Below are 24,403 nucleotides of genomic sequence, written 5' to 3' on the forward strand. Positions count from 1 at the left end.
ATTATTAAATGTTTTGTCCTCAGCAAGAAACTGTGCGACAATTCAGATTCAGTTTCACACTATTTAAACTCCTGTAGGAGAGCCCCGCCGACGTGAGACGAGAGACCGGACTTTTGAAGGTGGGAACATGAGAAAGAAAGAAATATGTATATGGAAAGGCAAGGACACTTTTAAGGAATACTCAAGACTGTTGAGATAGATGCCCTGATTTGAAAAAGGCACTATTCCATGCCGAAACATGTGCCATCAGAGGGGCTCTCCTATGGGAGTTAAACTTAATAAATAGTGTGAAACTGAATCGGAATTGTGACACAGTTTCTTGGTGAGGACAAAACATTTGATACTTTCATCGGAGGTGGGGCTTTGACCTCCTTTTCCTCACATATGCAACACTCGTTACATGCAACAATAAGGAAATTGGTCGCCGGGCATAACAAGTTGATTGTAGCAATTCCAACCTGAATTCAATACAACCATATAGAACATTATTAGACTGGGCTGTAAAAGACAAGATAAGGTACTCCCTAACTTTTACCTTACAGGTTGCTCAGGTGGGAGGGGACATTCACAAATAATTGTATATCTAGTCTAAAGAAACCATTCTGCCTTTCTTGCCTATTCTATGCTGATATACCTCACTTAAGAATTCACATGCCTATTTAGAACTGTCTGCAGTTAGTTCATTTCTTACTGAATTTAAATATTGTGTGGTACCGCAGAGTGTATATATTTGCAATTCTTTGAATATGTATCCCAAGTACAAAGTCTTTTTATTGAGGTGTATATACTTGTAGGGGGAGAAACACCTTATTTTATATAAAGATGCTGTGTTATCACCTTACATAGTGTGTGGACATTCCTTTGTGGGGGCTTTGGAGAAGCATTACACTTAAGAACGTGCCTGCAACACCGCCTGAGAGCTTAAGACTTGGTTGCTCATCCATTCGAACATATTAGAGAACTTTGGCTGGGGTGTTCTGTGCCTTTACGCTACCATATAGAGGGCGAAGTACAGATAACCCCCTCCAGTCTTTACAGTGGTCTTCATTCAGCCAACAGACAAGGCGTTTATGCCTATCTTTCAGCGTTTATATGCTAAAACCGTAGCAGATTACACAGTCTTCTGCAGAGTGATGAGGGTGTAAGCAATAAATACATTCTGCATGTGTTTCCACCTCGTAAACGTTTTTTGGCCGCAAGCGATACATGCTTTAAATGGGTATTTCTTCCCCTCAATTCTTCTACTCCTCATTTATCTGAGTAGAGGAGATGATCCTATGGAGTTATTTTTTCCAAAGTTGAAATTGGGGAGATTTCTCTGAGGAGAACCAACACGAGGACTCCTTTCAGCATGACATGCGGTTAGAATTTGAAGGGAGGCTGCAGGGGAGGAGCTACATACTCGACATTTCATTGGTGGAGGCCCAAATCTCCCAAAAAGAGGGCAATGGGCTACAAAATAGACACCTATTTTTCTTTATTTACCAATGTAAAAGTTAACTGAGGATTCCCAGCTTGACTACGGGGAATGTTCATAGCATGTGAATCTATGAAAGATCCAATGCTGGAGAAGTGGCCGAATGGAGCAATGTCCTGAGAGGAAGCAAAGTGAAAGTAGGCAAACCAGACAGGACAGCACTGTCACGTTCAAATGTCAAACTACTAATACTTGAACGGCAGGGCGGAAATCTGAGGATGAAATAAAATATTTCACCCCACAAAGCAAAGATAACTGGAAAAAAATCAAGATTGAGCAAGACCAGAAATAAGACTTTTAATATTTAATTTATAATCCAAAGTAAAACCAAGACATTAACAGAAGACATCAAAGAAGAATTGATACTTAGAGGGATAAGCACACCATTGAGAAAAGGTACTTAAAAAGAGGAAGAGGAAATCAAAAGTAACTCTGTTTTAGAAGGATTCAACCTAAAAGGATGAGCTGACATCCAGTCCTCCATGACTCCCAGGCAGTATTTCCTACAGGCACAGGATGTCAGCCAGAGATAAGACCTTACAATAGAGTTTGGTATGATCTACCTACTAATGAACCCCAGAATCCATTCCTAGCAACTGACCTCCCAGAGTTTCCATGTAGGTGTTAAACAACATGGGTGACAGAAATGACTTTGAGGAACACTGCATTGCAAATGTAAGGGGTCCAACCAGAAGGAACCCATCTACACAAATTAAGGGCGGTTGGACTAAAAGAAGGAAAGCTTAAGTTTTTTAAGTTTATCAGTACCTCATGGTTGACCTGAAAAACACAGCTGAGGGATAAAGAACCACCAGAAGAGAGGTGCCTTAACAATCGCTCAAGCGAAGGGCATCACCACCAGGACCAGAAGCCAGATTGATGGTCCAGAAGAAGTGAATGAGTAGATAGGTGATGGGAAAGTTGATTTGTTGAACACTTCAAACATTTGCCAAAGAAAAGGTCAATTGTTGAAGGGTTCATAGTTTGCAAAATCCAAGATATCAAAACAGGTTTCATCAGCAATGGGTTTACTTGGCCACTTTTTAGTGAGTCTGCAAAAAAGCCCTGAGCAAGAGTAATAGGGAGCTGTAGAGGAAAAATTAAGTCTGGACTGGACTTGATCAAGTAAACTGGGAGAGGATCCTGAGCATATGTGGTAGCCAACCTAGATCACAGTATAGATAGAAACTCTAGTTTAGTAACACGAGTAAAAAGAGCTCCAACTGGGAGCAGGATAAAAGAACTGAGAGAGAAGGTTATTTCAATTGAATATCAATCTGAATTTGCTGGATTTCAACACCAAACCAGGCATTACAAATATTGGCATGAGGGAAGATCAATGTCATTGAAGTTCACGGCTCTGGGTTGATACAATGGTTAGTTACTTTGACTCATTTTCTGAGACGGTTCAGGGCAGAGTTAATTTGACCCCTTGGACCAATTAGCAAGTGGTTTCCTTTTTTCTGAATTTCCTCTCTGTAGTTGTTTTTTTCTTTTAGCACAAGAGATACTCTTTTTTGAAACTTTGCTGGCGTTGCAGTAAATTTGTTGTCTATATCCATAGTGTGTTTCTTTCCTTTCTTGCTCACACGTGGCACGAGCAAGGAGAGGGTAGATAGGTGAAGAAGAGCACAATAGGTAGAGAAAGGCAAGACTTCTAACTAAATCCTTTGGCAATAAAATGACAAGACACTGTGATTCAATGACTGACAACTTACTAACATTTACCAGGGATAAACTCAACACATGCTGAATAAACTGTGTAGGGTTCAGCAGCTTTTATATCATAGTGTCACATTAGCAACTTAATTATCAACAGTAGAGCAATTCCCTATTCTCAATCTAAACCTGTCCCGTGAATGACTCTGTACCTCTAAGCTTAAGAGGGAAACACAAATGTAAATGGAACAATAGACAAGAACATATACTTTAGAATATCCACCAATGTTTGGCACTTTCAGTCAACATAGTAATAAAGTTAGCAAGTGTTTATAGGAAAACCATACAAACCTTATCTTTGGAAACCTTGTGGGAAAAAGAACACGTCCCATCAGTCTTCTTACATGTGCCTCGTAAAAACCTATCACATAACAAGAATAGAAGAAGGGTCAAGGGCCGGTAGAAGTTTACTACCCCCACACTAATCCATGAAACATTGCTAAAATATCTATGTTTCAATGAAGATTGCATTGCATGAATATTTAAGGTTTAAGTTACTTACCTGTAACTTTTATTCTTCAGCATGGGCCTGGAATGGATTCACATGCTCATGAATATTCCCAGTCAGGTCAGGAATCCTCAGTAAAAGAAAAAGCAGCTTAACTTTCACTTTAAAACTGTATTTCTCCTCAAAACCAATCACTGTCCTCTGGGTCATACTGCCCCCATCCAATGACAGTTATCTCCCTAAGCCCCGCCTCTGGCAGCCATCTTCAGATTTGGTAAGCAAATAAAGTGGCAGTATGAACAAGAAGAGCCGCAGAGGGGCCGGTTGGAGGGTTCGCATGTGAATCTACACCAGACCCATGCTGGAGAACAATAGTTGCAAGTAAGTAACTTAATCCTTCTCCAGCATGGGGCCTGGCATGGATTCACATGCTTATGAATAACGAATACACAGCAGTACAACATTACACAACCAAGGGAGATGGCAAGGCTCAACAGAAGCAATGAACACTTACCCCTGGAACAGACTCACCTCAAGCGACCAGGTTGCATAGCACCGCCTGGCCAACTCTGGACTCCTCCCTGGAATCCCTGTCGACGCAGCAGAATTTCATGTAGGTATGCGTGGAACTCCACATTGCAGCCCTGCAGATTTCGAGCAGGGGCACATCAGAAAGTAACGCAATCGTCGCAGCGATCGCTCTGGTGGAGTGGGCTCTCGGATGGCCCGACAGAGGCCAGATAGCCAGCCAATGAGAGTGCATAATGCATCCGGAAAGCCATCTTGAGATGAAGCCTTGGACAAGGCCTTCCCATGATTCACAGGTCCAAAGTTCCCAAACCATTGAGAAGTCTTCCAAAAACTTCAAGGCGTGAGCAACGTCCAGCGAATGCAAGGTCCTCTCCGCCAGGAAGAAAACAGACCACACCAAAGGCTCGTAGAAGTGGATTCCGCCTGAACATTTGGCATGAAAGTGGGGTGCGTAAGCAGTACCACCCTTGATTTGTGGAAAGTCAGATACGGCTGCTTGCAAATAGGGCCTAGATTCACCCACCCATCTGGCTGAGGTGATGGCCACAAGGAATGCCGTATTCCATGAGAGAAACTTGAGTGGGGCTTGATGCATAGGTTCGAAAGGTGCCCCCTTGAGTCTTGTCAGGCCCATGTTGACTTCCCATGCCGGGACAAGCACCTTTACCAGAGGAAAATATCGAGAAAAAAAGCCTTGAAAAACTCGTTGACGATTCTGTGGGAGCACAGCGAGGATCTGGATGGGGATCTGGTGTAGAGTGAGATGGATGCCAGCTGTACCTTGAAAGATGCATGAGTAGGGCAACAGCCCGCAAGCTGGAAGCGCTGAACAGCCGTCTGAGTCATGGCCAGACGCTCATGAAGATCAAGTCCTAGCAGCGATTGCAGCCTTACGATCCTCCCTGGAAACTTGAATTGACAAGGTCAAAGTGGATGAGCAAGCTGCTCCGACCTGACGTCCAGCATTTAGCAGAGCAGGTTTCCACCACCCAAGGCCTACTAAAAGAAACTGCGGCCACCACCAAAGAATTGGAGGCGAAAGTCAAGACGCTGGAACAGCGAAACGCATCACTGGAGCGGAGGGCGTAAGACGATGAAGGCAGATCACGCAGAAAAAACGCGAGGGTTTGAAGGGCACCGAAGGCCATGATCCGACCTCCTACATTGAGAATTTGCTCTTACAGGAGACTGGCCCTGGTAAATTCTCTCAGTGATTTGCAGTCAAAAGGGGTCATCGGTCCTTACATAAGAAACCTCCACCGGGGTCACACCCTAGACCTGTGATTGCTAAGATCCTCAACTTCTGTGACAGGGAGGTGATACTGAAACACTCCAGAGAAGGCGGTGATATATATATCTGGACTACAATCCGGCGGTCGAAAGAGGGTGAACAACATTTGTGCCTGTAAAGGCATGACTTCAACAGCTGGGAGTCAGGTATATGCTCCTGTACCCGGCGAGATTGAAGGCTGTACATAACGGCAGGATGCATATCCTGTAAAGCCCAGGAAGGGGCATTCATGTGGATGGATCATAACAATCTGTCCAGTAAGAACGACACTGACAGATAGACCTGGTTGCGTTTACTGGCCCTAACGGCAGACCATGAGCCTGGGCTATGAGCAGTAGATATGTGCTACCTTGGAGTAAGGCAAATACAGACAACATTGCCGAACTTTAGCTGGGGGAGACCAGGAACCCCAGAGCTTCAATTTCAGCTCTTCCTGTATAAAGCAAGGACTGCTGTGGACAATGTCTTCTAGAGAACAGTGGGGGCGAGACCCAGCTGCCCACCGCTGGACTCTATAGCACGCTCACAGTTTACATGGGGCACTGGCCTGCTGCTGGTGCCCCTACCTGGTACACAAGGGTCGCCTATGACTCTGGAGGTACAGGACAGCCCGAACGACTAACGATTGTTGGGCTACAAGATAACGTTATGTTGCTAATGGCTATGTATTCATTCCCCAGTTTGGGGATCTGCTTTTTGGTTGTGTTCCGGTTATTGTTGAGAGGCTCACAATGTGCTGTGATTATGTGAGGTGGGGTGTTCTCGGGATGGGGCTGTGCATTACTTCTGAATCTGCTATTTCTGATGATGGGGTGAATGGGAGACTGGTGCTTCCGGAGGGTCGGTGGCCCTCTTGGTGTGGGTCGCGTTGGAATATAAGGGGCGCATGTGAAGATACCTTGACCATGACCCAAATTTTACATATTAACTTGGAATGTGAGAGGTTTAGGGTCAGACATGCAGGAACAGGGTAAAATCCTATCTGACTCGCAAGAAGATCAATATTTCCCTGCTTCAGGAGACCAACTTGCTGGCTGAAGACCAGGACGGCATCATAAACCGTTGGGAGGGGGGTCTGGAGACGGGGCTCCATACTCCAAACATGCTTGGCGTGTTTTTGTATGGATAGAACCAAAGTTATTATTTCCCCTGTTCTAGGTGGTAGGGGACAAGGAAGGGAGATACCTGATCCTGAGGGGTCACCTTGTGCATAGAGAAGAATGTATAAATAGGCTTTCTGGTTTCCAGTTAAATCCGATAAACAACGGAAAAACACCCTGGAAGAAAGGGTGTTGTGTAGGTTTAAACTGAAAAACACTGTTTCCTCTATCCCAGTGGTGTTTAGTGTGAGCAGGGATGGGATGAAGTTTGGGGATGAAGGAGTGGCTGGAGAGGGGGCTTGGCAGTCAATAGGAAAAGGGCCCTACTTCCCCCATCTATCCTTGTTTGCTTTCTCCCATTGCTTCCCCACAGGTCCCCTGATCTTATTAAAAACACTGCACATTCAATGTTACATCGTTTTCTCTGTAAAGAAAAAATATTTGTATTCATATTTGGTCAGAGTTATTTTGAGGAATTGTAGACAAATTTGAGGATTTTTGTGGTCGATGATTCACATCTTAAAATTGGCTGCAATTCCTCAGAGTAGCCTTTGACTACTGACAAATATTTGTATTTACACAAAATGGTTTAACATGGATTTTTCAGTGTCTCTGTTTGTGGCAACAGATCATCTGTGTATGTGTTTCTGTCTGGGGGAGCTCTGAAAGGTTTCAGCTGCCTGCCTGTCAGCTTTAAAAGGAAAGATGGTCTTCCATGTACGAGGATCCCATGAGGCCACAGTGTCACAATCACGTTCCAACCTATTGTGCCTCTCTTGAGCACCAGAACCCAGCAGCTAATCAGAGCTGCAGGCCCCCTAATTGCTACGCAGCACTTTGTGTCTTTAAGGGGAGTTTTAAAATTAGGAGCGATTTATAAATGATGGTTCATTTAAGGGGTTATTGTTTTGGACAAGACACTTGTAACCATTCCATGTAAAGAAATGCAAATGGGAATTTAAATCTGAAAGCACACAGAAGAACAAGTTGCTTACCAAACTGGTAACGTTCTTTCGATGGGATGTTCCTCTGATGTATTCCTTATCTGTGATATAATCCATTTCAGCTTGCTGGCCTCAGAAATGTTTTCCAGTAGAGGGCGATGCGCGTCGACATCCCTCGAGTCGGTGTCCCTCGACAGCCTTCGAACACAGTCTCCCACGAGTGGGAACTAGCTCAGGAAGTCCTTCAAGAGATCTTCGCCCTTTGGGGAACCCCTCAAGTGGATCTGTTTGCCACCAGTATCAACAGGAAGTGCGATCAGTATTGCTCAAGGGAATTTTCCCCAAGAGGAGTTCTAGGGGAGCGTTCGTAGTGGACTGGGAGTATCCAGTTCTGTACGTGTTTCCTCCACTCCCCGTCATTCCTCAAATGATCAGGAGGTTGAGAAGATTCCGGAAACCCATGATCCTAATTGCCCCGGATTGGGCCAGGAGAACGTGGTACCCGGATCTTCTAGACATGTCCATCTGCCCTCCGATTCGTCTTCCGCAAAGAGAGGATCTTCTCTCGCAGAAGGGAGGTCAGGTTCTCCAACCCCATATCAGAACCCTCAACCTTCACGCCTGGTTTCTGAAAGGTTGAGATACAAGGATTGGGACTTCCCGGATGACGTCATGGAGGTGTTGCTTTCAGCCAGAAGGCCAGCAACAAAGACTTTATACCGCTGCCGTTGGAACAAATTTTGCAGCTGGTGTAGAGAAAAGAATATTGAACCCTTTTCATGTAATACACAGATGGTGTTATCTTTCTTGCTTTACTTCTCAAACTCAGGTCTTCAAGTTGGTACGATCAAGGGCTACCTCGCAGCGCTGTCAATCTTTAAGCGCACTGCTGAGGAGCCTTCATATTTCAAATTACCTTTAGTAATTCAATTTCTGGAAGGATTAACTAATGTTTATCCCTCTATCCCTTTTCAAGTTCCATTGTGGGACCTAAACTTAGTCTTGAAATTTCTAAAGGGTACTTCAATCGAACCCCTTCATTCCTGTTCATTAAGGTTTCTCACTCTTAAAACCGTTTTTCTAGTGTCTTTAACTTCTGCCAGAAGAGTGAGCAAACCTCCTCATACAATCTTTCATAAAGGTAAGGTTGTTTTACAAGTGAAGCCCAATTTTCTCCCAAAGGTGGTCTCAGAATTCCACATTACTCAGAAAATAACTTTACCCTCATTCTATCCTCCTTCCCATGCAGGGAAAGAGGAAGAGAGATTACACAGGCTCGATCCAAGACGTGCATTAAGCTTTTACATTAACAGACTTGCAAGAATCAGACAAGCAGACCAATTGTTTGTGGGATATGCAGGGCACAAATTAGGTTTGCCAATTACAAAACAAACCATTTCAAGATGGATTATTTTAACTATTATAAAATGCTATAAATTGACAGGAAGAGAGCCCCCTCAATATCTTAGGGCCCATTCAACCAGGGGTATCGCAGCCTCTTCAGCTGTCTAAAGAGGAGTTCCAATTAAGGACATATGTGCGGCTGCCACATAATCGTCCGCACACACTTTTACTAAATTTTACAGCATTGATTCCTCCTCTAGACAGGAGACAAAATTTGGAAAAGCTGTGTTTTATTCTGTACATCTTTAAAGGGAAACATTTAATTTTACTCCCGCCTCCTCTATATACTACTGCTATGGGAGTCTATCAAAGATGAGGAATACGTCAGAGGACACAATCCCTTCGAAGAACAAGTTACTTACCAAACTGGTAACGTTCTTTCGATGGGATGTTCCTCCGACATATTCCTTATCGTCCCTCCCATCCTTCCCCGCAGTAAAAATCTTTCCTTGTAGTTGCAGCTTACGCTCCTTCAAGGTTATTAACCAAATTCATGCAAAGCAAAACTAAACTTCTAAATGGAACTGAGCAACGGACGCTAGGCGAGTCTATTTGTACTCATGATGACGTCGGAGCCGATACGGAGGCTGTCGAGGGACACCCACTCGAGGGACGTCAACGCGCAGCCCCCTCTACTGAAAAACATTTCTGGGGCCAGCAAGCTGGAATGGATTATATCAAAAATGAGGAATACATCGGAGGACACAATCCCTTCGAAAGCACAAGTTAGTTCCCTAAATCTATGCCGTCCTCCAGGCAAATGTAACACAGAACAGTTTAAAACTAACAACATTATTTTCAGAATGTAATACTTCCATCACATTTTATATGAAACCTGCATGTGTCAAACACAAACGGGTAACCCTTTCACACATTACATTTTGTTATAAGTCTTTCAAAACCCAGAGGCAATTTTTTGCCTTTTGCAGAATTGCATTCTGGTATTTATAGTCTCCCAGTCAAGATAGGGGGGGAATAATGTCACAATTGTACTATTTTTCCGTACCATAGTTCTATAAGAATTTATATATTTGTGTGAATACCTTGCTATAGTACAAGTACTTTTCATTTATTGGAACATTTCCTCTCTGAGGTTATTTTTCTAGTGTTAATTACTTTTTTAAAGTCCAATGCTCTTTTCTCTTGCCCACTTTCTTCTAAGGGGAACTACATTTGTATATTTCACTTTAACATATATTCACTTACTGTGAGTAAATTCATGGGTGCCAGCTTTTGATTTTCGATATGGGGACAAAGGTTCCCACACAGAGTGAAGCGAGAGAGCCATGCTCATCCCCAGTCAAAACAACACATTTTAAAGCATATGCTGTAGCAAGAATAAGAAAATAGCCATATGATTTACCGCAAGGTATAAACATAAAACTTCCCAACAACAATCATCTAACCTGCTGAGTTGCCTTTTCAACATTCTGCTATAGGATCCCCTGATATTCCCACACCCAACAAACTTATGGCCTGCTCACTCCCTCCAGTCAAGCCTCAGGGGGTACATTAATGAGACTCCCTTCTCATTTCTTAGTGAGCAGCACTTGATAAAGAGTTATTATCTGCTTGGCGTTTATTTCTTTTGACAGTCAAAATAATCCTCATCTCCACTAAAGTGAGTTAGATATTACTGGATTAGCACATTCATCTTTATTCTCCGGAAAGTGTTCATAACATCTTGCTGTGAGAGACATTACCGTAATTATACACGCAATGAAACAATAAAATAATATTTGAGTTAATGCACTGGAAAAAACAGTTCTCTGCGGTTTTTTGAAGGTGGCAAACGGGAAAAAACGGATAAACATAGACTCTGAACATTTTTTAAAACACTGGAAAAACACCCCCGGAAGTGAAAAAGTATGAACCTCTAAAACAGGAAACCGTATGTATAATTAACTCTTACTTCCCAAATCAGAAAATACCAGACCACATACATATGCTCTGAGGTCAGATCGCATCCAGGCGGGACACCTTCCTTATATGGGGTGGTGATTTTAATAGCGTAAAAGCCCATGTGCTTGATAGGACCCACTCTAATCACACTGACCCCTCACCTGCCTCTAAGGCCTTGAATGATGCACTTTCCGAGCTTAACCTGGTAGATGTGTGGAGAGAACTGCACCCCCACCCTAGGGGCTACTCCTTCTACTCTGCCCCTCGCCCCACAAACTGCACGCTAGGTTGGATTACCTCTTTGTTGGCGCTGAGCAACTGGCTAAATTCGTTAGTGCGGAATGCATGGGCTACGCTATTTCGGAACATTCTCCCTTAGTGATACTATGGGAACTTAGGGGCCCTCGGCCCCCTATCCCGATGTTGCATATGTGCACTGAAGCCCTGGGAGACGCTCCCTTAAGGGACACCCTACGGGACACCATAGTTAATTTCTTTACAGAAAACATTGGTAGTGTAAGCAGCTGGAGCACGGTCTGGGAAGCTATGAAGGTGGTCGTGAGGGGTGAAATTATAGCAGGGGCAGGGGGAATTCGCAAACAGCTGAAAGGGGAAAAGGAGGCCATGGAGAATACAATAAAAACATTGGAGACTGAGCACCCGGGACTATGATCAACGGAGAGGGAGCTCGCATTGATACAATCCCAATGCCAAATTTGATTATGTCACTAGGACACCACGCTTCCACGTGGAAGGCTACAAGTCTGGGAGGACTCTGGCCTGGCTCTGCAGGCATGAACAACCTAAGCCCCCGACTACAGTGTAATGTGGCGAGAATGTCAAAGGAGACGACTCTCGGAGCTGGTGCTACAGGCACAGCTGGAGGAACAGGAGAAACTGCTGTCGGCAGAGGCATAGCCAATTCAGGGCTGGGTGTTGCACATCCATATTCACCTCTTCGCAAGAAAAGACTGCTACAGTGTCTTCTAAATCTGATGGTCGAAGGAGGTCTTCTGGTGGGATAGCTGATGAGCTTATCGCAGCCGGTGTGATCCCCAGAGCCAATGGGAAAGGACAGAGGCCTGGGAAAGGCTGCCAGGGCAGATGGTTGAGCCAACTAAACTTTTGCCACTGTGACGGAAGGAGACTTGGATGATATTATGGAGGAAGTCGTCAACAGTATGTTGGTTGACATTTTTCAGCCACTCGTCAAAGGAGTCGTGGTCATCGACTGCAGTGCTCATCAAGGTTGACGATGGCATCATGGTCGACAGTTTGCAGCCTCTCGTGGATATGGCCGTCGACAGTGTTGTGGTTGTAGGCTTAGGCGTCGCCGGGAACGTCAAGAGGGCTTTGCCTGTCGATGACGAAGACTTGGTCTGACCCTTTGACATAGATGATTTGGACAACGAAGAGTGTAAAGCCGTTGAAGGAGCTGCCCTGCCCTGCGTAGTCGCAGATGTCAACGATGACTCCTTCATAGACAAAGACCCCGAAGTTGCTGAGTCTTCCCTGGACTGTGTCTTCTTAGACTTCTTACTCCTAGCAGCCTCTTCATGCAACCGTTACCTCTTGCTAGAGTGGGTTGGCCTACTCTACTTGAGCGAGGCATGACGGCGTACTGAGGCCGAGTCAGAGGCCCCTCCGGTGTTATCGAGCCGATCCACTAACCTGCAGTGGCGTTCTCGGGGCATCTTATTAAAAAATGACTGGCAGATGGAACAACCCTGAGTGTTGTGCGTAAGCAGTAGAGATAGTTGTCGTGGAGGTCTTCCACGTACGCATTATTCAGGCAGCATCAGGCACAGCCACTGAAAAGGCTTTTCCTCATGGACTCTGTCATAGATTTAGGCCTCACAGTGGAAGAGGAGATTCCACTTCACGGGGCGCCAGCCACCGGACAGAAGCAAATCCCAGATGTTGCTGGCGTTAAGGATTCCGAAAACATGTCTGAACGAAGAAACTTGAAGTACAATTCATAGAAAATGGCGAGATTATCTGAGGAAGAGATTTTGAGGACTCCCAACACAAGGTGTGGTAAAAAGTCTGAAGATGGCCTCGACGGGTGGAGCAAACTGTACTAGAGCTCTACGTTACCGAGGATTCCCAGCCTGACGATGGTGAATATTCATACAGCATGTGAATCTATGAAAAATCCAATGCTGGAAAATATCCCTATGGCTAATACGGAAAATGTGCTACAAGCATTTCTGAGCCTCGCTGGGTACAACCCTAGTTTTTTTGTGGTGGCTTGAGCTTTTATATGGGGTGCAAACCAACAATTGCATTTCAAGGTTCTTTACAATTAATGGCAGAACTAGGCAGGGGCTTTCTTTATCACCCCTTTCATTTGGTTGATTATGGGGCCTTTAAACTGCAAATTGACAGACTCCTTTGTTAATCAGAGTGATCGTTTCAGGTGTTCCTCGTGTTGTGTCATCTTTCGCAGATAATATGCCATTACATGTGAGTGCACGGTAGTGGCTATTCCGATCATACTCTAAATAGTCTGAGTTTGTAGTTCCATTGGCAGGGGTGAGCGAGCGAACTACTGATACCATTGTCACTTGATTCCTGAATATATTAGGGTTAATTCATTAATAATGATTTTGACAAGGTCTACCATAAGTACGTTGAGATTGTGTTTATAAGTTTACTAAAGTGGTTGGATTGCGTTCCAGACTTCCCTGACTCAAATAGGAAAAAGCACCGGTGGCCAAGCCGGTTCTAACGCCCAGTCTTCGGCGCATGCTTAACGGTATCAACACTATTATCCCTCTGACTTTCTCAATGCATTGGACGGTCTATTAGTCTAGTTATTTGAAAGAGGTAGAACTCCTTCTGTATTGCTGGCTACACTAAAATGTCCTTAGCAACTTGTCAGACTGGAGTTCCTGACCTTTTTAACTATTTTTGTGCTCAGTTTGAACATGTGACCCCCCTGGTAGAATGACGGTCCACTTGACTTACCCGGGTGAATGATCTGTAATATGGTGCAACTATCTAAAACAATAATAACTGTATTTACGGCTACCACGGATGTGATAACTATGCTGCCTACTCCTCTGCAGATATTGCATGTGTTGAGCAACTTTTGCTCCCAGGCGGATCACATCTGCTATTGTTCCATTAGGAACCCTATTGTGGTGCAATAGTATATTTAAAGGTATTTTGCCTGAAATTAGTAGGCAGTACTGAGTCAGACAGGCGATGCTTTCACTATATAAATATGTACGGTAATGTAAGGTAATGTCTTTCCCAGAGTTTTTTTCACTTAATGGGAAATTCACATCAGGCAATGTTCAAATTATGCTGCAACACAGGCTGTAGTTTGCAGATATACCATCAAAACATGAGGTGATCGTAGCAATCAAAAAGTTAGTGGAAGGGGTAGGCAGGTCTCAGCACTGTATTGGGCCTTCACTCCAATTTACTGCAATCTAGAATTTAAAATGAGGAGCAATTGGAATAGGGACTTGGGTAGGGCTTGATTGATGCTGAACGGCCTTGCATTCGTCGACACACTAAATAGGAGTCTATGAATGCTTGTTTTAACTGGATACATTTTCTACATGGAATGTATTCACCTCCTGTGACAGTGCATACGCTTGTGCATTAAAGAGCAGCAGCATGCCCCAGGTGTACTCCCCCCAATGCTGATTTCATATACATGGTTTGGGATTGTGCCTCTATACGCGATTTATGGTGCAGAGCGCTGACATAACTTGCTTAGTGACAGGAGTGGTTATAGAACAATCACCCAAATTGTGTCTGCTAGGGATGATGTTCACTTGCAAACGGCAAATCAACAAAGACACTTTTTTAAACCGAGCAAGGTACTATTGAAACTTCGGAGTCTGCTGCAGAGTCTTTTGGTTGCGTTTGTGAGAAGACTCTACAGCGTTTACTCCTGTACCTGTGAGGAACTGTGACCTGCTTCTAGTCCTCTTTTTGTTTCAACTGGTGCTTCCTTCAAAACACCCAGAAAGCCGCGGAGCGGCCGGGGACTCTGCTGCAGAGTCTTTTGGTTGCGGTTGTGAGAAGACTCTACAGCGTTTGCTCCTGTACCTGTGAGGAACTGTGACCTGCTTCTAGTCCTCTTTTTGTTTCAACTGGTGCTTCCTTCAAAACACCCAGAAAGCCGCGGAGCGGCCGCGGAGTCTGCTGCAGTGTCTTTTGGTCTTTAGGCTCTGCAGGCTCCGCGGCGCCCGCCAAACCCTGCCTCCGGGCTCGCTGGAAACCTGTGCAGATTTACTGCCTTTTACTGTTGGATGCAACGCCTTGACTGCCTTCCCGGTGAGACACATTTCCCCCCCCCCCTCGGGGGCGATATCCCCTCCTCATCCCTCCCCCCTCACTCCTATCCTCCTTTCTACCATTCTCTCCTTTCCTCCCTCTTCCCTCGCATTTCCGCCTATTCCCACCTTCCCATCTGTTTAGTTCAACTCTTCGTTACCCCTTCCCTCCGTCCACCCTTCTTCTACACTACTCCACCCGGACCCGGACCCTCTCTTCTCGCCCTTCTTTCTCGGCTTTCACCCCTCCGGAGGTTACTTTCTGCTCCGACATCAGCAGAGACTGCCCCCTTTACCCGCCCTATTGTTTGTGCTCCCTGCGGGCCCCTTGGATTCCACTCTCCCCCTCTCTGCACTGCTCCACCCCAGCAATCTTACCTGCTCATCTCCGACGCCCACAGCCTCGCTGTTCTCCAGCATCCGACTGCCTCCTGCTTGACTACAGAGCGGTCGGCAGGCCCACGTTTGCACTGCTCTGGCTCACCGCTCTTGACTGCTGATCCTCGGCGACTACGGCCTCGCCGCCTTACAACGTTTGTTTGCCGCTGTGCTGCCCTGCCTCAGCACCTTTGCCTGTCGATCTCCGACGTCCACAGCCTTGCTGTCTTCCCACGTCTGCCTTCCTGCTGAGCAAACGCCTACCGACCAGCGAGGTCGCGCTGCCACCTCACCTCCACGGATCAGGATTCGTCTCTTCACCTAGATTGGCAATCATCACCTTCCTAAAAACGTTTTAAGAATAAAAATAAAAAAAATAAAAATAAAAAAATAATAAAAAAATAAATAAATTTGGAATAGAAGGAAAGAATCAATGAAAGACGTCCGCCCCTAAAGAACTCACTGGGCCAGTCTCCCATTGTGCCCACAAAACACTGAACTTCCAACATCTGCCTCCCTGCTGACATCCACCCCGAAACAAAAGCCATCTTTAACATCACACTTTCAAATTGAAGAAAGCGGCGATCAGTGCGAAATACAAACAGGAGACCAAAAGAGTTTACCTCTTGGATCCTGCACCACTGACCATTCCCAATAGAAAAGCAAAACCAGTAGAAGATCCTAAAGCTTCATCTTACCGAGCTGAAATAACGAAAACCGACATCTACACGCCAACACCGGCCAGGAGACCGAAAGGGTTTGTCCCCTGGATCCTGAATACATCTATACCATACCTTCAATTACTGCTACGAGACCGAAAGGAACACATCATTGGTTCCTGTCGCTGTCCAGGAGACCGAAAGGGCTCGTCTAAATTCTACCTTCAACTACCGCTGGGAGACCGAAAGGAATTACATCCTTGGATCCCAACACACTCTGATCCTACCATTGCTCAGAGAACTGAAAGGGCTCACCCCCATGAACCTGAATACTACATCAATAAAGCACTATCTGCAAAAACTTTTGGGAGACCGAAAGGATAATTTCCTTGGATCCCAATTGAATACATAGTGACCCAACGATGATGACGACAACTCGACCCACCAAGCAACATCCCATCCAACATCCAAAAACAAGACAAACAACCAAACTAGCAACAGCTAGCACTACGGAGCAAGATATATTACAGCTAAAAATGGAACAATCTTTTAACAAAGCAGCAACCCTTAAAGGAAACCTAAAACCTCTGCTATTAAACCCTCAACCCACACAAGAATCTCAGTTCATCACAGAAATCGACTCAGAAAATGACAACTTTATCCAGGAAATTCCCCAACCTCCGCCTGAGACACAAATTACTGTAAACAGTCAACAACTCAACTCAACAGAGCGGTTACCTTTGGAAATCAAAGCACAAGTTTACAATCCGTGCTCTGAATCTCAACAAGACATTTCACCCGCTGCACCCTCATGCACTTCGCGACCCCGATCTGAAAGGCCTGAAAATGATCCTTCTGTCAGCATTAGCAGAAAAGAGCGACCTACAAATCACAATTCCCTTGGTAACAAGACACATGAATATACACCAAATCTTCCAACCAACTATGAAGAGCATACAAAAACGGCATCTGATCAAATCCAAGCAAGTGCAACAAATGGCCAAACTTCTGAAACTAGTGTCACAACACACGAAATGAGCACCAAACAAAAAGCAAAAGATGTCCCCAATCACCCTGTTGGTAAAGACACCGCACAACACCATCCAACTGAACTGCGAGAAGACACAAATACCCAACACTCAGCCCTGATAACATCCCAACAGACGAAGAAAGAAAAAGCAAGACTTGCAAGACTCGCGTGGCTTCATACCCACAACTCTATCAAATCCACATTTTCAGTGGACTCTACAATCCCTAAACTAAGAACCAAAGTGGCAAGATTATCAATGGATATTATAGAAATCGAGTCAATAATGACAACCATAGAAAAAAGAAAAGAAATATTTGGAAACATAACAGAACCAAATCAAATTCAATTAACATCGACACTGTGCATCTTGCACGGCACGCAAAACAAACCGGTGAAAAAAGAACCGCAATCTGACCTCGCTGAAGGAAAAACAACTCATACACGCTTCAACTATGACTCAGATGACTCTTATTACACCCCAGATCCCATAACCAAGAACTCAAAATCAAGCAATCCCCAACAAAAGAATGTCAGCGCCACGCAAAATCATGATCCTTCTAAAGAAAACATAAACCCAAGGTTTCCTACCACAATGCTAGATTTGCAAAATATGCTCATCGCAACACTCTCCCAAGCGATGATCCCTTTCTTGAAATTACACAAAGATATGAAAGACACTATGAAGGATCAAGCAACCCTCCTAGCTTTAATTCACTCGAAAAAGATTCACATGGAACACTTTGTTTCAACAGTTGAAACCTGCCTGTCAGTCGAATCAGACGAAACACATCGATGGCAACAAAGACTGGCTGAAATAGCGAGAGATGACCGGCAAGAAAAAACAAAGCTCACAGCAGAATTACTACAGATGCTTAAAGTACATCACCAGCAACAATCGAACATACCAAACGACCAAGGAACCACGAGCCTCCTTCATCCAAACCCAGCACAATATCCAACGGAAACAAGTGCGTTTGTTAAACAACAGGCACCAAATGAACCAGACTAAACTACCACCATTCAAAAGCCAGAGGCAACCAACTTAAATAAAACAACTAAGAAACCAACAGAAGCCTACCAGATCTTTGCAAAGGAAAAAACAATAAATGATGCAAAACCCACACAGCAGAAAAATATCAAAAAACGACAAACGGGATCGCAAGCATTTCTAAGAACCGTGAATCAGAATACTCAACCTTCACAACCACCAAAGCAAAAAACCACAACCCGTACAATACTACCACCTACCAGTACACAGAGAGATCAAGAGCCCACAATTCAGATACACTCTCAAGTATCGCAACTGATTCCAACGCAATCACCCATTGACGAAGAATTGCTCAATCTATCCACTCATGAAGAACAAGCATTAGAAAACAACCCATACTCCTTTCAACCAATAAACCAGGCAGGCTTTATAATAATTGATGAATACTCTTCAGTTTATGAACAACAGCCAAATAAAAATCAAGACAAAACTACAGATCTCTCATTAGAAGAAATCTCAGACATTTCGATGGAAAACGAGACAATAGAAGAAACGAGAGACGAAACCTATGATCAAATCTCATCGGTCTCGCTTATGAGAACACTGCAAGATTCTACTGAGCATAACCAAATCCTCCCAATATTTTCAATCCACTACGACAGAATGAAATATATGAAATCCACATTGAAAATGAAATCAAAAGACTGGAACCAATAATCTTAAATAGAACCAATTTACTTTGTCTCTTTGGCGCAATACCTCATCTGAATAAACTAACAACAAAAGACATCGATCTCATAACCTTCAAAGACGACTCAAATTTAGATAAAATTGTTATAGAGATACCTGATCGTGACAATCAAGACCTCATTCTATCAATGCGAGCCCAATTACAAAAACTTGTTGGGCTTCAACATATACAAGACTATCCAATAAACCGAAGAACAAAGAAACCACAAGGAGCGAGAAAAAGAACTACTACCAAACAAAATCAGATACGGTAAACCAGTTACCCAAACATAACAGACTTGACAGATGCCTAAGTAACCCGCCACAAACACGTCAATCACGCAGAAATGATCTATCGAGTAGAAGAAACTACGACTCCGACACCTCTTTCACAGACACTGTATCTATGGAAGACTTAATATGAACACGTCAACCTCTCAGAGCCGAACAAGAGATCAGAAGGACCTATGACTCTGAAACTTCGTTCACAGATACTGCATCTACAAATGACTCTACAATGTCCAATTCATAACAACTAATTAAGCTCGGGTTCACGTGGTCCCTCTGATCAAAACGGAGAAAGTAAAAATAACTCAATACTTTTAATCCTAAACCTCTATTGGAACCCAGCAGCAATAACAACGGATGCTTTCCTAAATGGAGTGTTCAATTGACAAAGCTACAACAAAACAAATACTGGAAATAATAATCTGTGGCGACTTAAACATCAAGCTGCACAACAAGAATGGCTGCCTGCTAAGAACCAGAACTCTCTCCCCAAAAGCAAGGAGATGGATTAAAGAAATCACGACACGAAATCTGACAATCTTGAACCATGCAACTTCCTCTACACCCTACACCCCAACATGGACCAGAGGATCATCTCATGCAATTTTGATTATATATTTCTATCTGAGAGCCTACAGCAATCAGTCACAAAAGTACAAACGGTACCCACCGACAAAAGCGATCATAATCAACTCACTGTTCACTCTCAACCTTTCACCCAATTAAGTGAACCAGCAATATCACCGGTGCTCGAGCTAAATTGTACAATATCAAGACTAAGGATTCCACAACCAACTCTAGCCACTCTGGCAAAAAAATTTCAAGATGCCAACTTGACAGACCATGAAAAACTCAACTATGAATGGATCTTACTTCCTTTCCGACAAACCATCAAAAACCGTCTTCACAAAGACCACCGTCACACATACAATCAAGAAAATGCTGAAAGAAAAAAATGTCTAAACCGAACAATACGACAGCTAAAGAAAACCTCATCTGCACAGAGTAGGAACCAGATCAAATCCTTGAAACAGAACCATTCCAATTGGATCAAATCCCAAAAAATCTTCATCCAACAAGCAGATGCAGAAAACATACTGAAACTCCATAAGACTCACAATACCAGAGAGCTCTGGAACTTGCTCAATGACAACCACCAAAAACAACAAACTTACAGCTAACGTACCACAAGAAACTTGGATAACCCACTTTGCGAACATCTATGCATCACGAAGAACAGACCCTCAGAACACAGTGTCTGTAATAGAACCAACATGGAAAGTACATGTGGAATTCGAAGACTTCATGCAACTGATTACAAATTTGAACACCTCCAGAGCACCAGGCCCTGACGGCCTATCCAATGCTGTCATTAAACAAGACCCAACTGCCTGGGCTAACTTCTTGTGCCACATTACAATTTTGATCAACACACTTCACCGAATACCCAACTCTTGGAGGTCGGCAATAATTGTACCAATTCACAAGCAAGGACCAAGGGAAGATTCTCAAAATTTCCGTCCGATTGCCCTCCTCGATCCGCTAGGGAAACTATTTGCAGCAGTACTCTTAAAACAACTAACCACATGGGCTACAAAAAATAACAAATTCTCAACTAGGCAAACAGGATTCACGGCCAACGTTGGAACAAATCTCAATTTGATAATATTACAACTAATCAAACATGAAGCCATCAATTCTAACACCAAAATATGCGCAGCATTCAATGACCTAAAAATGGCCTTTGATGCAATCTCACGTGAAAATCTATGGGCGAAACTTAGAGCATGGAACTGCCCGCCGAATATCCTTGAACCGATCATCCTACTGTACTCAGAAACCACCATAAAAGTAAGATTATCGAAACAAGGAGCCACAACTTCTGCTATACCAACAGCAAATGGACTAAAACAAGGATGCCCTCTGGCAGCAACACTTTCCAACCTGTATACTGCTGACATTGAAGAACATCTAACATCCAACATAACCAACCCTCCAAGAATTAACTCGATACCAGTCCCGGCAATGGCATATGCAGACGATATTGTTCTGCTTGATAAAACACCAACTGGACTACAAGCCTCTCTGACAGCCTTGAGTCAATATATGGGAACTAACGAATTAACAATCAACACTGGGAAAACCAAGACAATGATTCTCACGAAACCACCCACAAAAAAATCATACCAACCGACTTTTACCATCAACGACTCCAAAATTGAAAACGTGACATCCTTTAAATACCTTGGCATTCCAATAAATCAATTGAAATCAGAAGACCAATGGATAGACAAAATTGATCAAACAGCCCAAACCCTATCAAGACAAGGATGTATACTTCATAGAAAATATGGCACGTTTTCTTTCAATCCCATCATCGCCTATTACAGACAGAAGTACATACCGATACTAACATACGGAACAGAGGCAATGTTGAATGCCCACACAATTAACTGGACGAAATACGAATCAATATTTTGGCGAAAAATCCTTCGGCTTCCACAAACATACCCAATGCCAAGAATACGCTACGAACTGGCAACCCAGTCAATCGACTCCTTTCTACAATGGAAAAGATTAGACATTTACCGCAAAATACTTACAGATGAAAAAACACCAGCTATCCAAATTCTACGAGCAAAAGAAAACACCTTTAATACCACAATACTACAAAAACTGGAAATCCTCAATGAGAATTGAAATGGAAAACGAAGATATATCAGAAGAACTCCTCACCCTTCGCCCACAACATGCAAAAATAAAACTCTTGCATAACGACTGGATAAAGACCATTAAACAAAAAGAATACCTACAAACAAAATCTTCAATGCACAAAAGACAATAGAAAAATTCATGAACCACCAGCTTACTTGAAAATCTTCCCAGACCAAACCATTCGTACAATGTTTCTAAAAGTACGTCTGAACATTCTTCCCACAAATTCATACTTATCTACAACAAGAAAGATTGATGCTGTAAACAACTACTGCCGGTTCTGCAAAGACACAGAAATAGCTGAAACTATTTTCCACTTGGTCATGGAATGCAAAGAACTCTCCTCTCAACGTAAACAATTTGGAACGTTCTTTCAACTGTCAGCCAAACAAATGACCACCCAAGAAAGGTGGGCCACACTCCTTAGTGGTAATAATAACAAATATATCTACACAATTGTACTTTTTTTAAGCTCCATACTCGAACTAAACAAAAAAAATAAAATAAACAACAATAATTGCATTTTAAAGCACTAAGCTTACATACAAACGAAATCTGGTAAATGATGAAAAGGTTTACAAATAAACTAGATCAAAAAAAATAAAAAAAATAAAAAAAATAAAAATAAATTGAAACTTCATTCTATGGCCTGTGGATTAAGGAGGTGATCAAATGTACTTCTGATCCTCTTCTTTCTATTGACTCGCTCTGATTTGATGGCTCCTTGAATAAGAATCTACATGGGTTAAAACTGGTAATAGGTATTCTTCTGTCTGCCTTTCTTTCCTTATTTCTTTCTTACATTAGGTCTAATTGTTCATAGTTGGCTCTTTGTTTTTTTATTATGTGATACTGAAGGCAATGCTTGGTATGTCACAGATTGTTTATATTGGGCTGTTGGATCCTTCATGGTCTGTTGAACATTTCATTGTGTTTATGTGCAAAATCCTTCTAAAGGGGGTCTTTAGGACTCACATAATAGAAATACCTTCTGAAGTAGAAGAGAACCAATGTGCATTATGGTTCACTCAGAAAATCTATTGAACAATGAATACAGCCTTGTTCTCATATTCTCCTGTGGCCTAAGAACTTCAAATATGGAGCTTCCGTCCTAGTCCCAGTCCAACAATTCACTGATCATCTTCACTTTAGAAGCCACTACCCACCATGGAGAACTACAGGATCAGGGACAAACAGAGCTACTCGGACATAGGGGCATGAAAACGGTCTTCCAACCCAGATTCCTGGAAAGCTTTGAGACTTTTGAGACATTCATAGAGGATTCAAACAGAGCAACTCTGCGACTCAACATTCGCAACATCACCAAAGCATTTGACACTAACGCAATGATGAGTTTAGAAAGATGTAATCTGAAAGATGGAGTGAATAGTAAGTGGTTGGAGCCAGGTCTAAAAGGGATGAAGGGACAAGGATAAAACCCAGGGAATGCTCAATGCAAACCCAACATGTCAGGATTTCACAAGGCAACTCACAGGACACCAAAGACTCCTTATATGAAGCTCATCAGGATTGTGGCAAACTAGACATCAAAGCAACGGAAATGAACACACACTAATGGATGTCAGAGTGGATCCTATCACCTCACTGGACTCCGTAATCTCTTAAATCGTGACCCTACTTGTCCTGACTGCTGTTTATGGCAGTGAACTGTGATGAACTCCCATAACATCTGGACAAGTGGCCTGGGTTCTCAGATCTGACACTGCAGTATATTTGCTTCACCCTAACAAATTGGTCATCAGGTCAGATGCCTAAAATTGTCTGCTGTGGAGATCCGCTGGACTGTATTCTTTTACAACTTCTATTCAGTGCAACAAAATCAGGGACTGCTTAAAGCATACATTTCGTAATCAAAGAAACACGATTGAATTTGCAAGGCCGCAAAACAGTGATCATCATCACTTGAATGCCAACCAACAGCCTTTTTCCCATGGCTCTTGAAATGGAGAATGCCTCCTCCCCTTATTCAACAGGACATCTCTTTGCAGTATATTACAACAGTGTTACAAAGTCATATTACGTCAGCTTCTGATTAGGGCACAGATGTCTGGGATGCCCATTAACGTAGGAAAGAGATGAACACTGAATAACCTGAGTTACCTCCAACCTGTCCAAGACCCAATCAGTCTGCAGAAAAAAAACAGTTCCCATAAATACAACATCCAGCAGTAATCCAAACTGTTACTTTATATAGAACCACTAGCTACACTCTCCAAGAAGACAGGTGAGGTACACCAAACATCACATTGGGAAAACACATTCCGATACTGCATAAACAGTACCTCTCTCTCACTGAGCCAGAACAGCACAGAGGAAAGCCTGCTGCTGCATTCACATTTAGCAGCAGGACTTGCATGAGAGGAAAATAAGCTGGGCACTAAAACTCAAAATGCACATCAGCCTTTTTCAATTCCCCAGCACTTGCGTTATGAACTACAAAGCCTCACTTCAAAACAGATTCCTGCAGCAAACTGCCTTACAACG

General features: G+C 43.3%; 1 protein-coding gene across 2 annotated transcripts in view; it reads right to left on the reverse strand.

Moving 5' to 3' along the window:
* Nucleotides 1–24,403, reverse strand: part of ZC3H3 (zinc finger CCCH-type containing 3) — a 2,515,563-nt gene that overhangs the window by 640,454 nt on the left and 1,850,706 nt on the right. For both annotated transcript variants that reach the window (XM_069621754.1, XM_069621755.1), the window contains exon 8: nt 3,488–3,557. In XM_069621754.1, the coding sequence (XP_069477855.1) occupies nt 3,488–3,557 (70 nt within the window). The remainder of the gene's footprint in view (nt 1–3,487; nt 3,558–24,403) is intronic.

Source organism: Ambystoma mexicanum, chromosome 5q (genome assembly GCF_040938575.1).
Source record: "Ambystoma mexicanum isolate Mex_15411 chromosome 5q, UKY_AmexF1_1, whole genome shotgun sequence".
In the NCBI taxonomy this organism is placed as follows: domain Eukaryota; kingdom Metazoa; phylum Chordata; class Amphibia; order Caudata; family Ambystomatidae; genus Ambystoma; species Ambystoma mexicanum.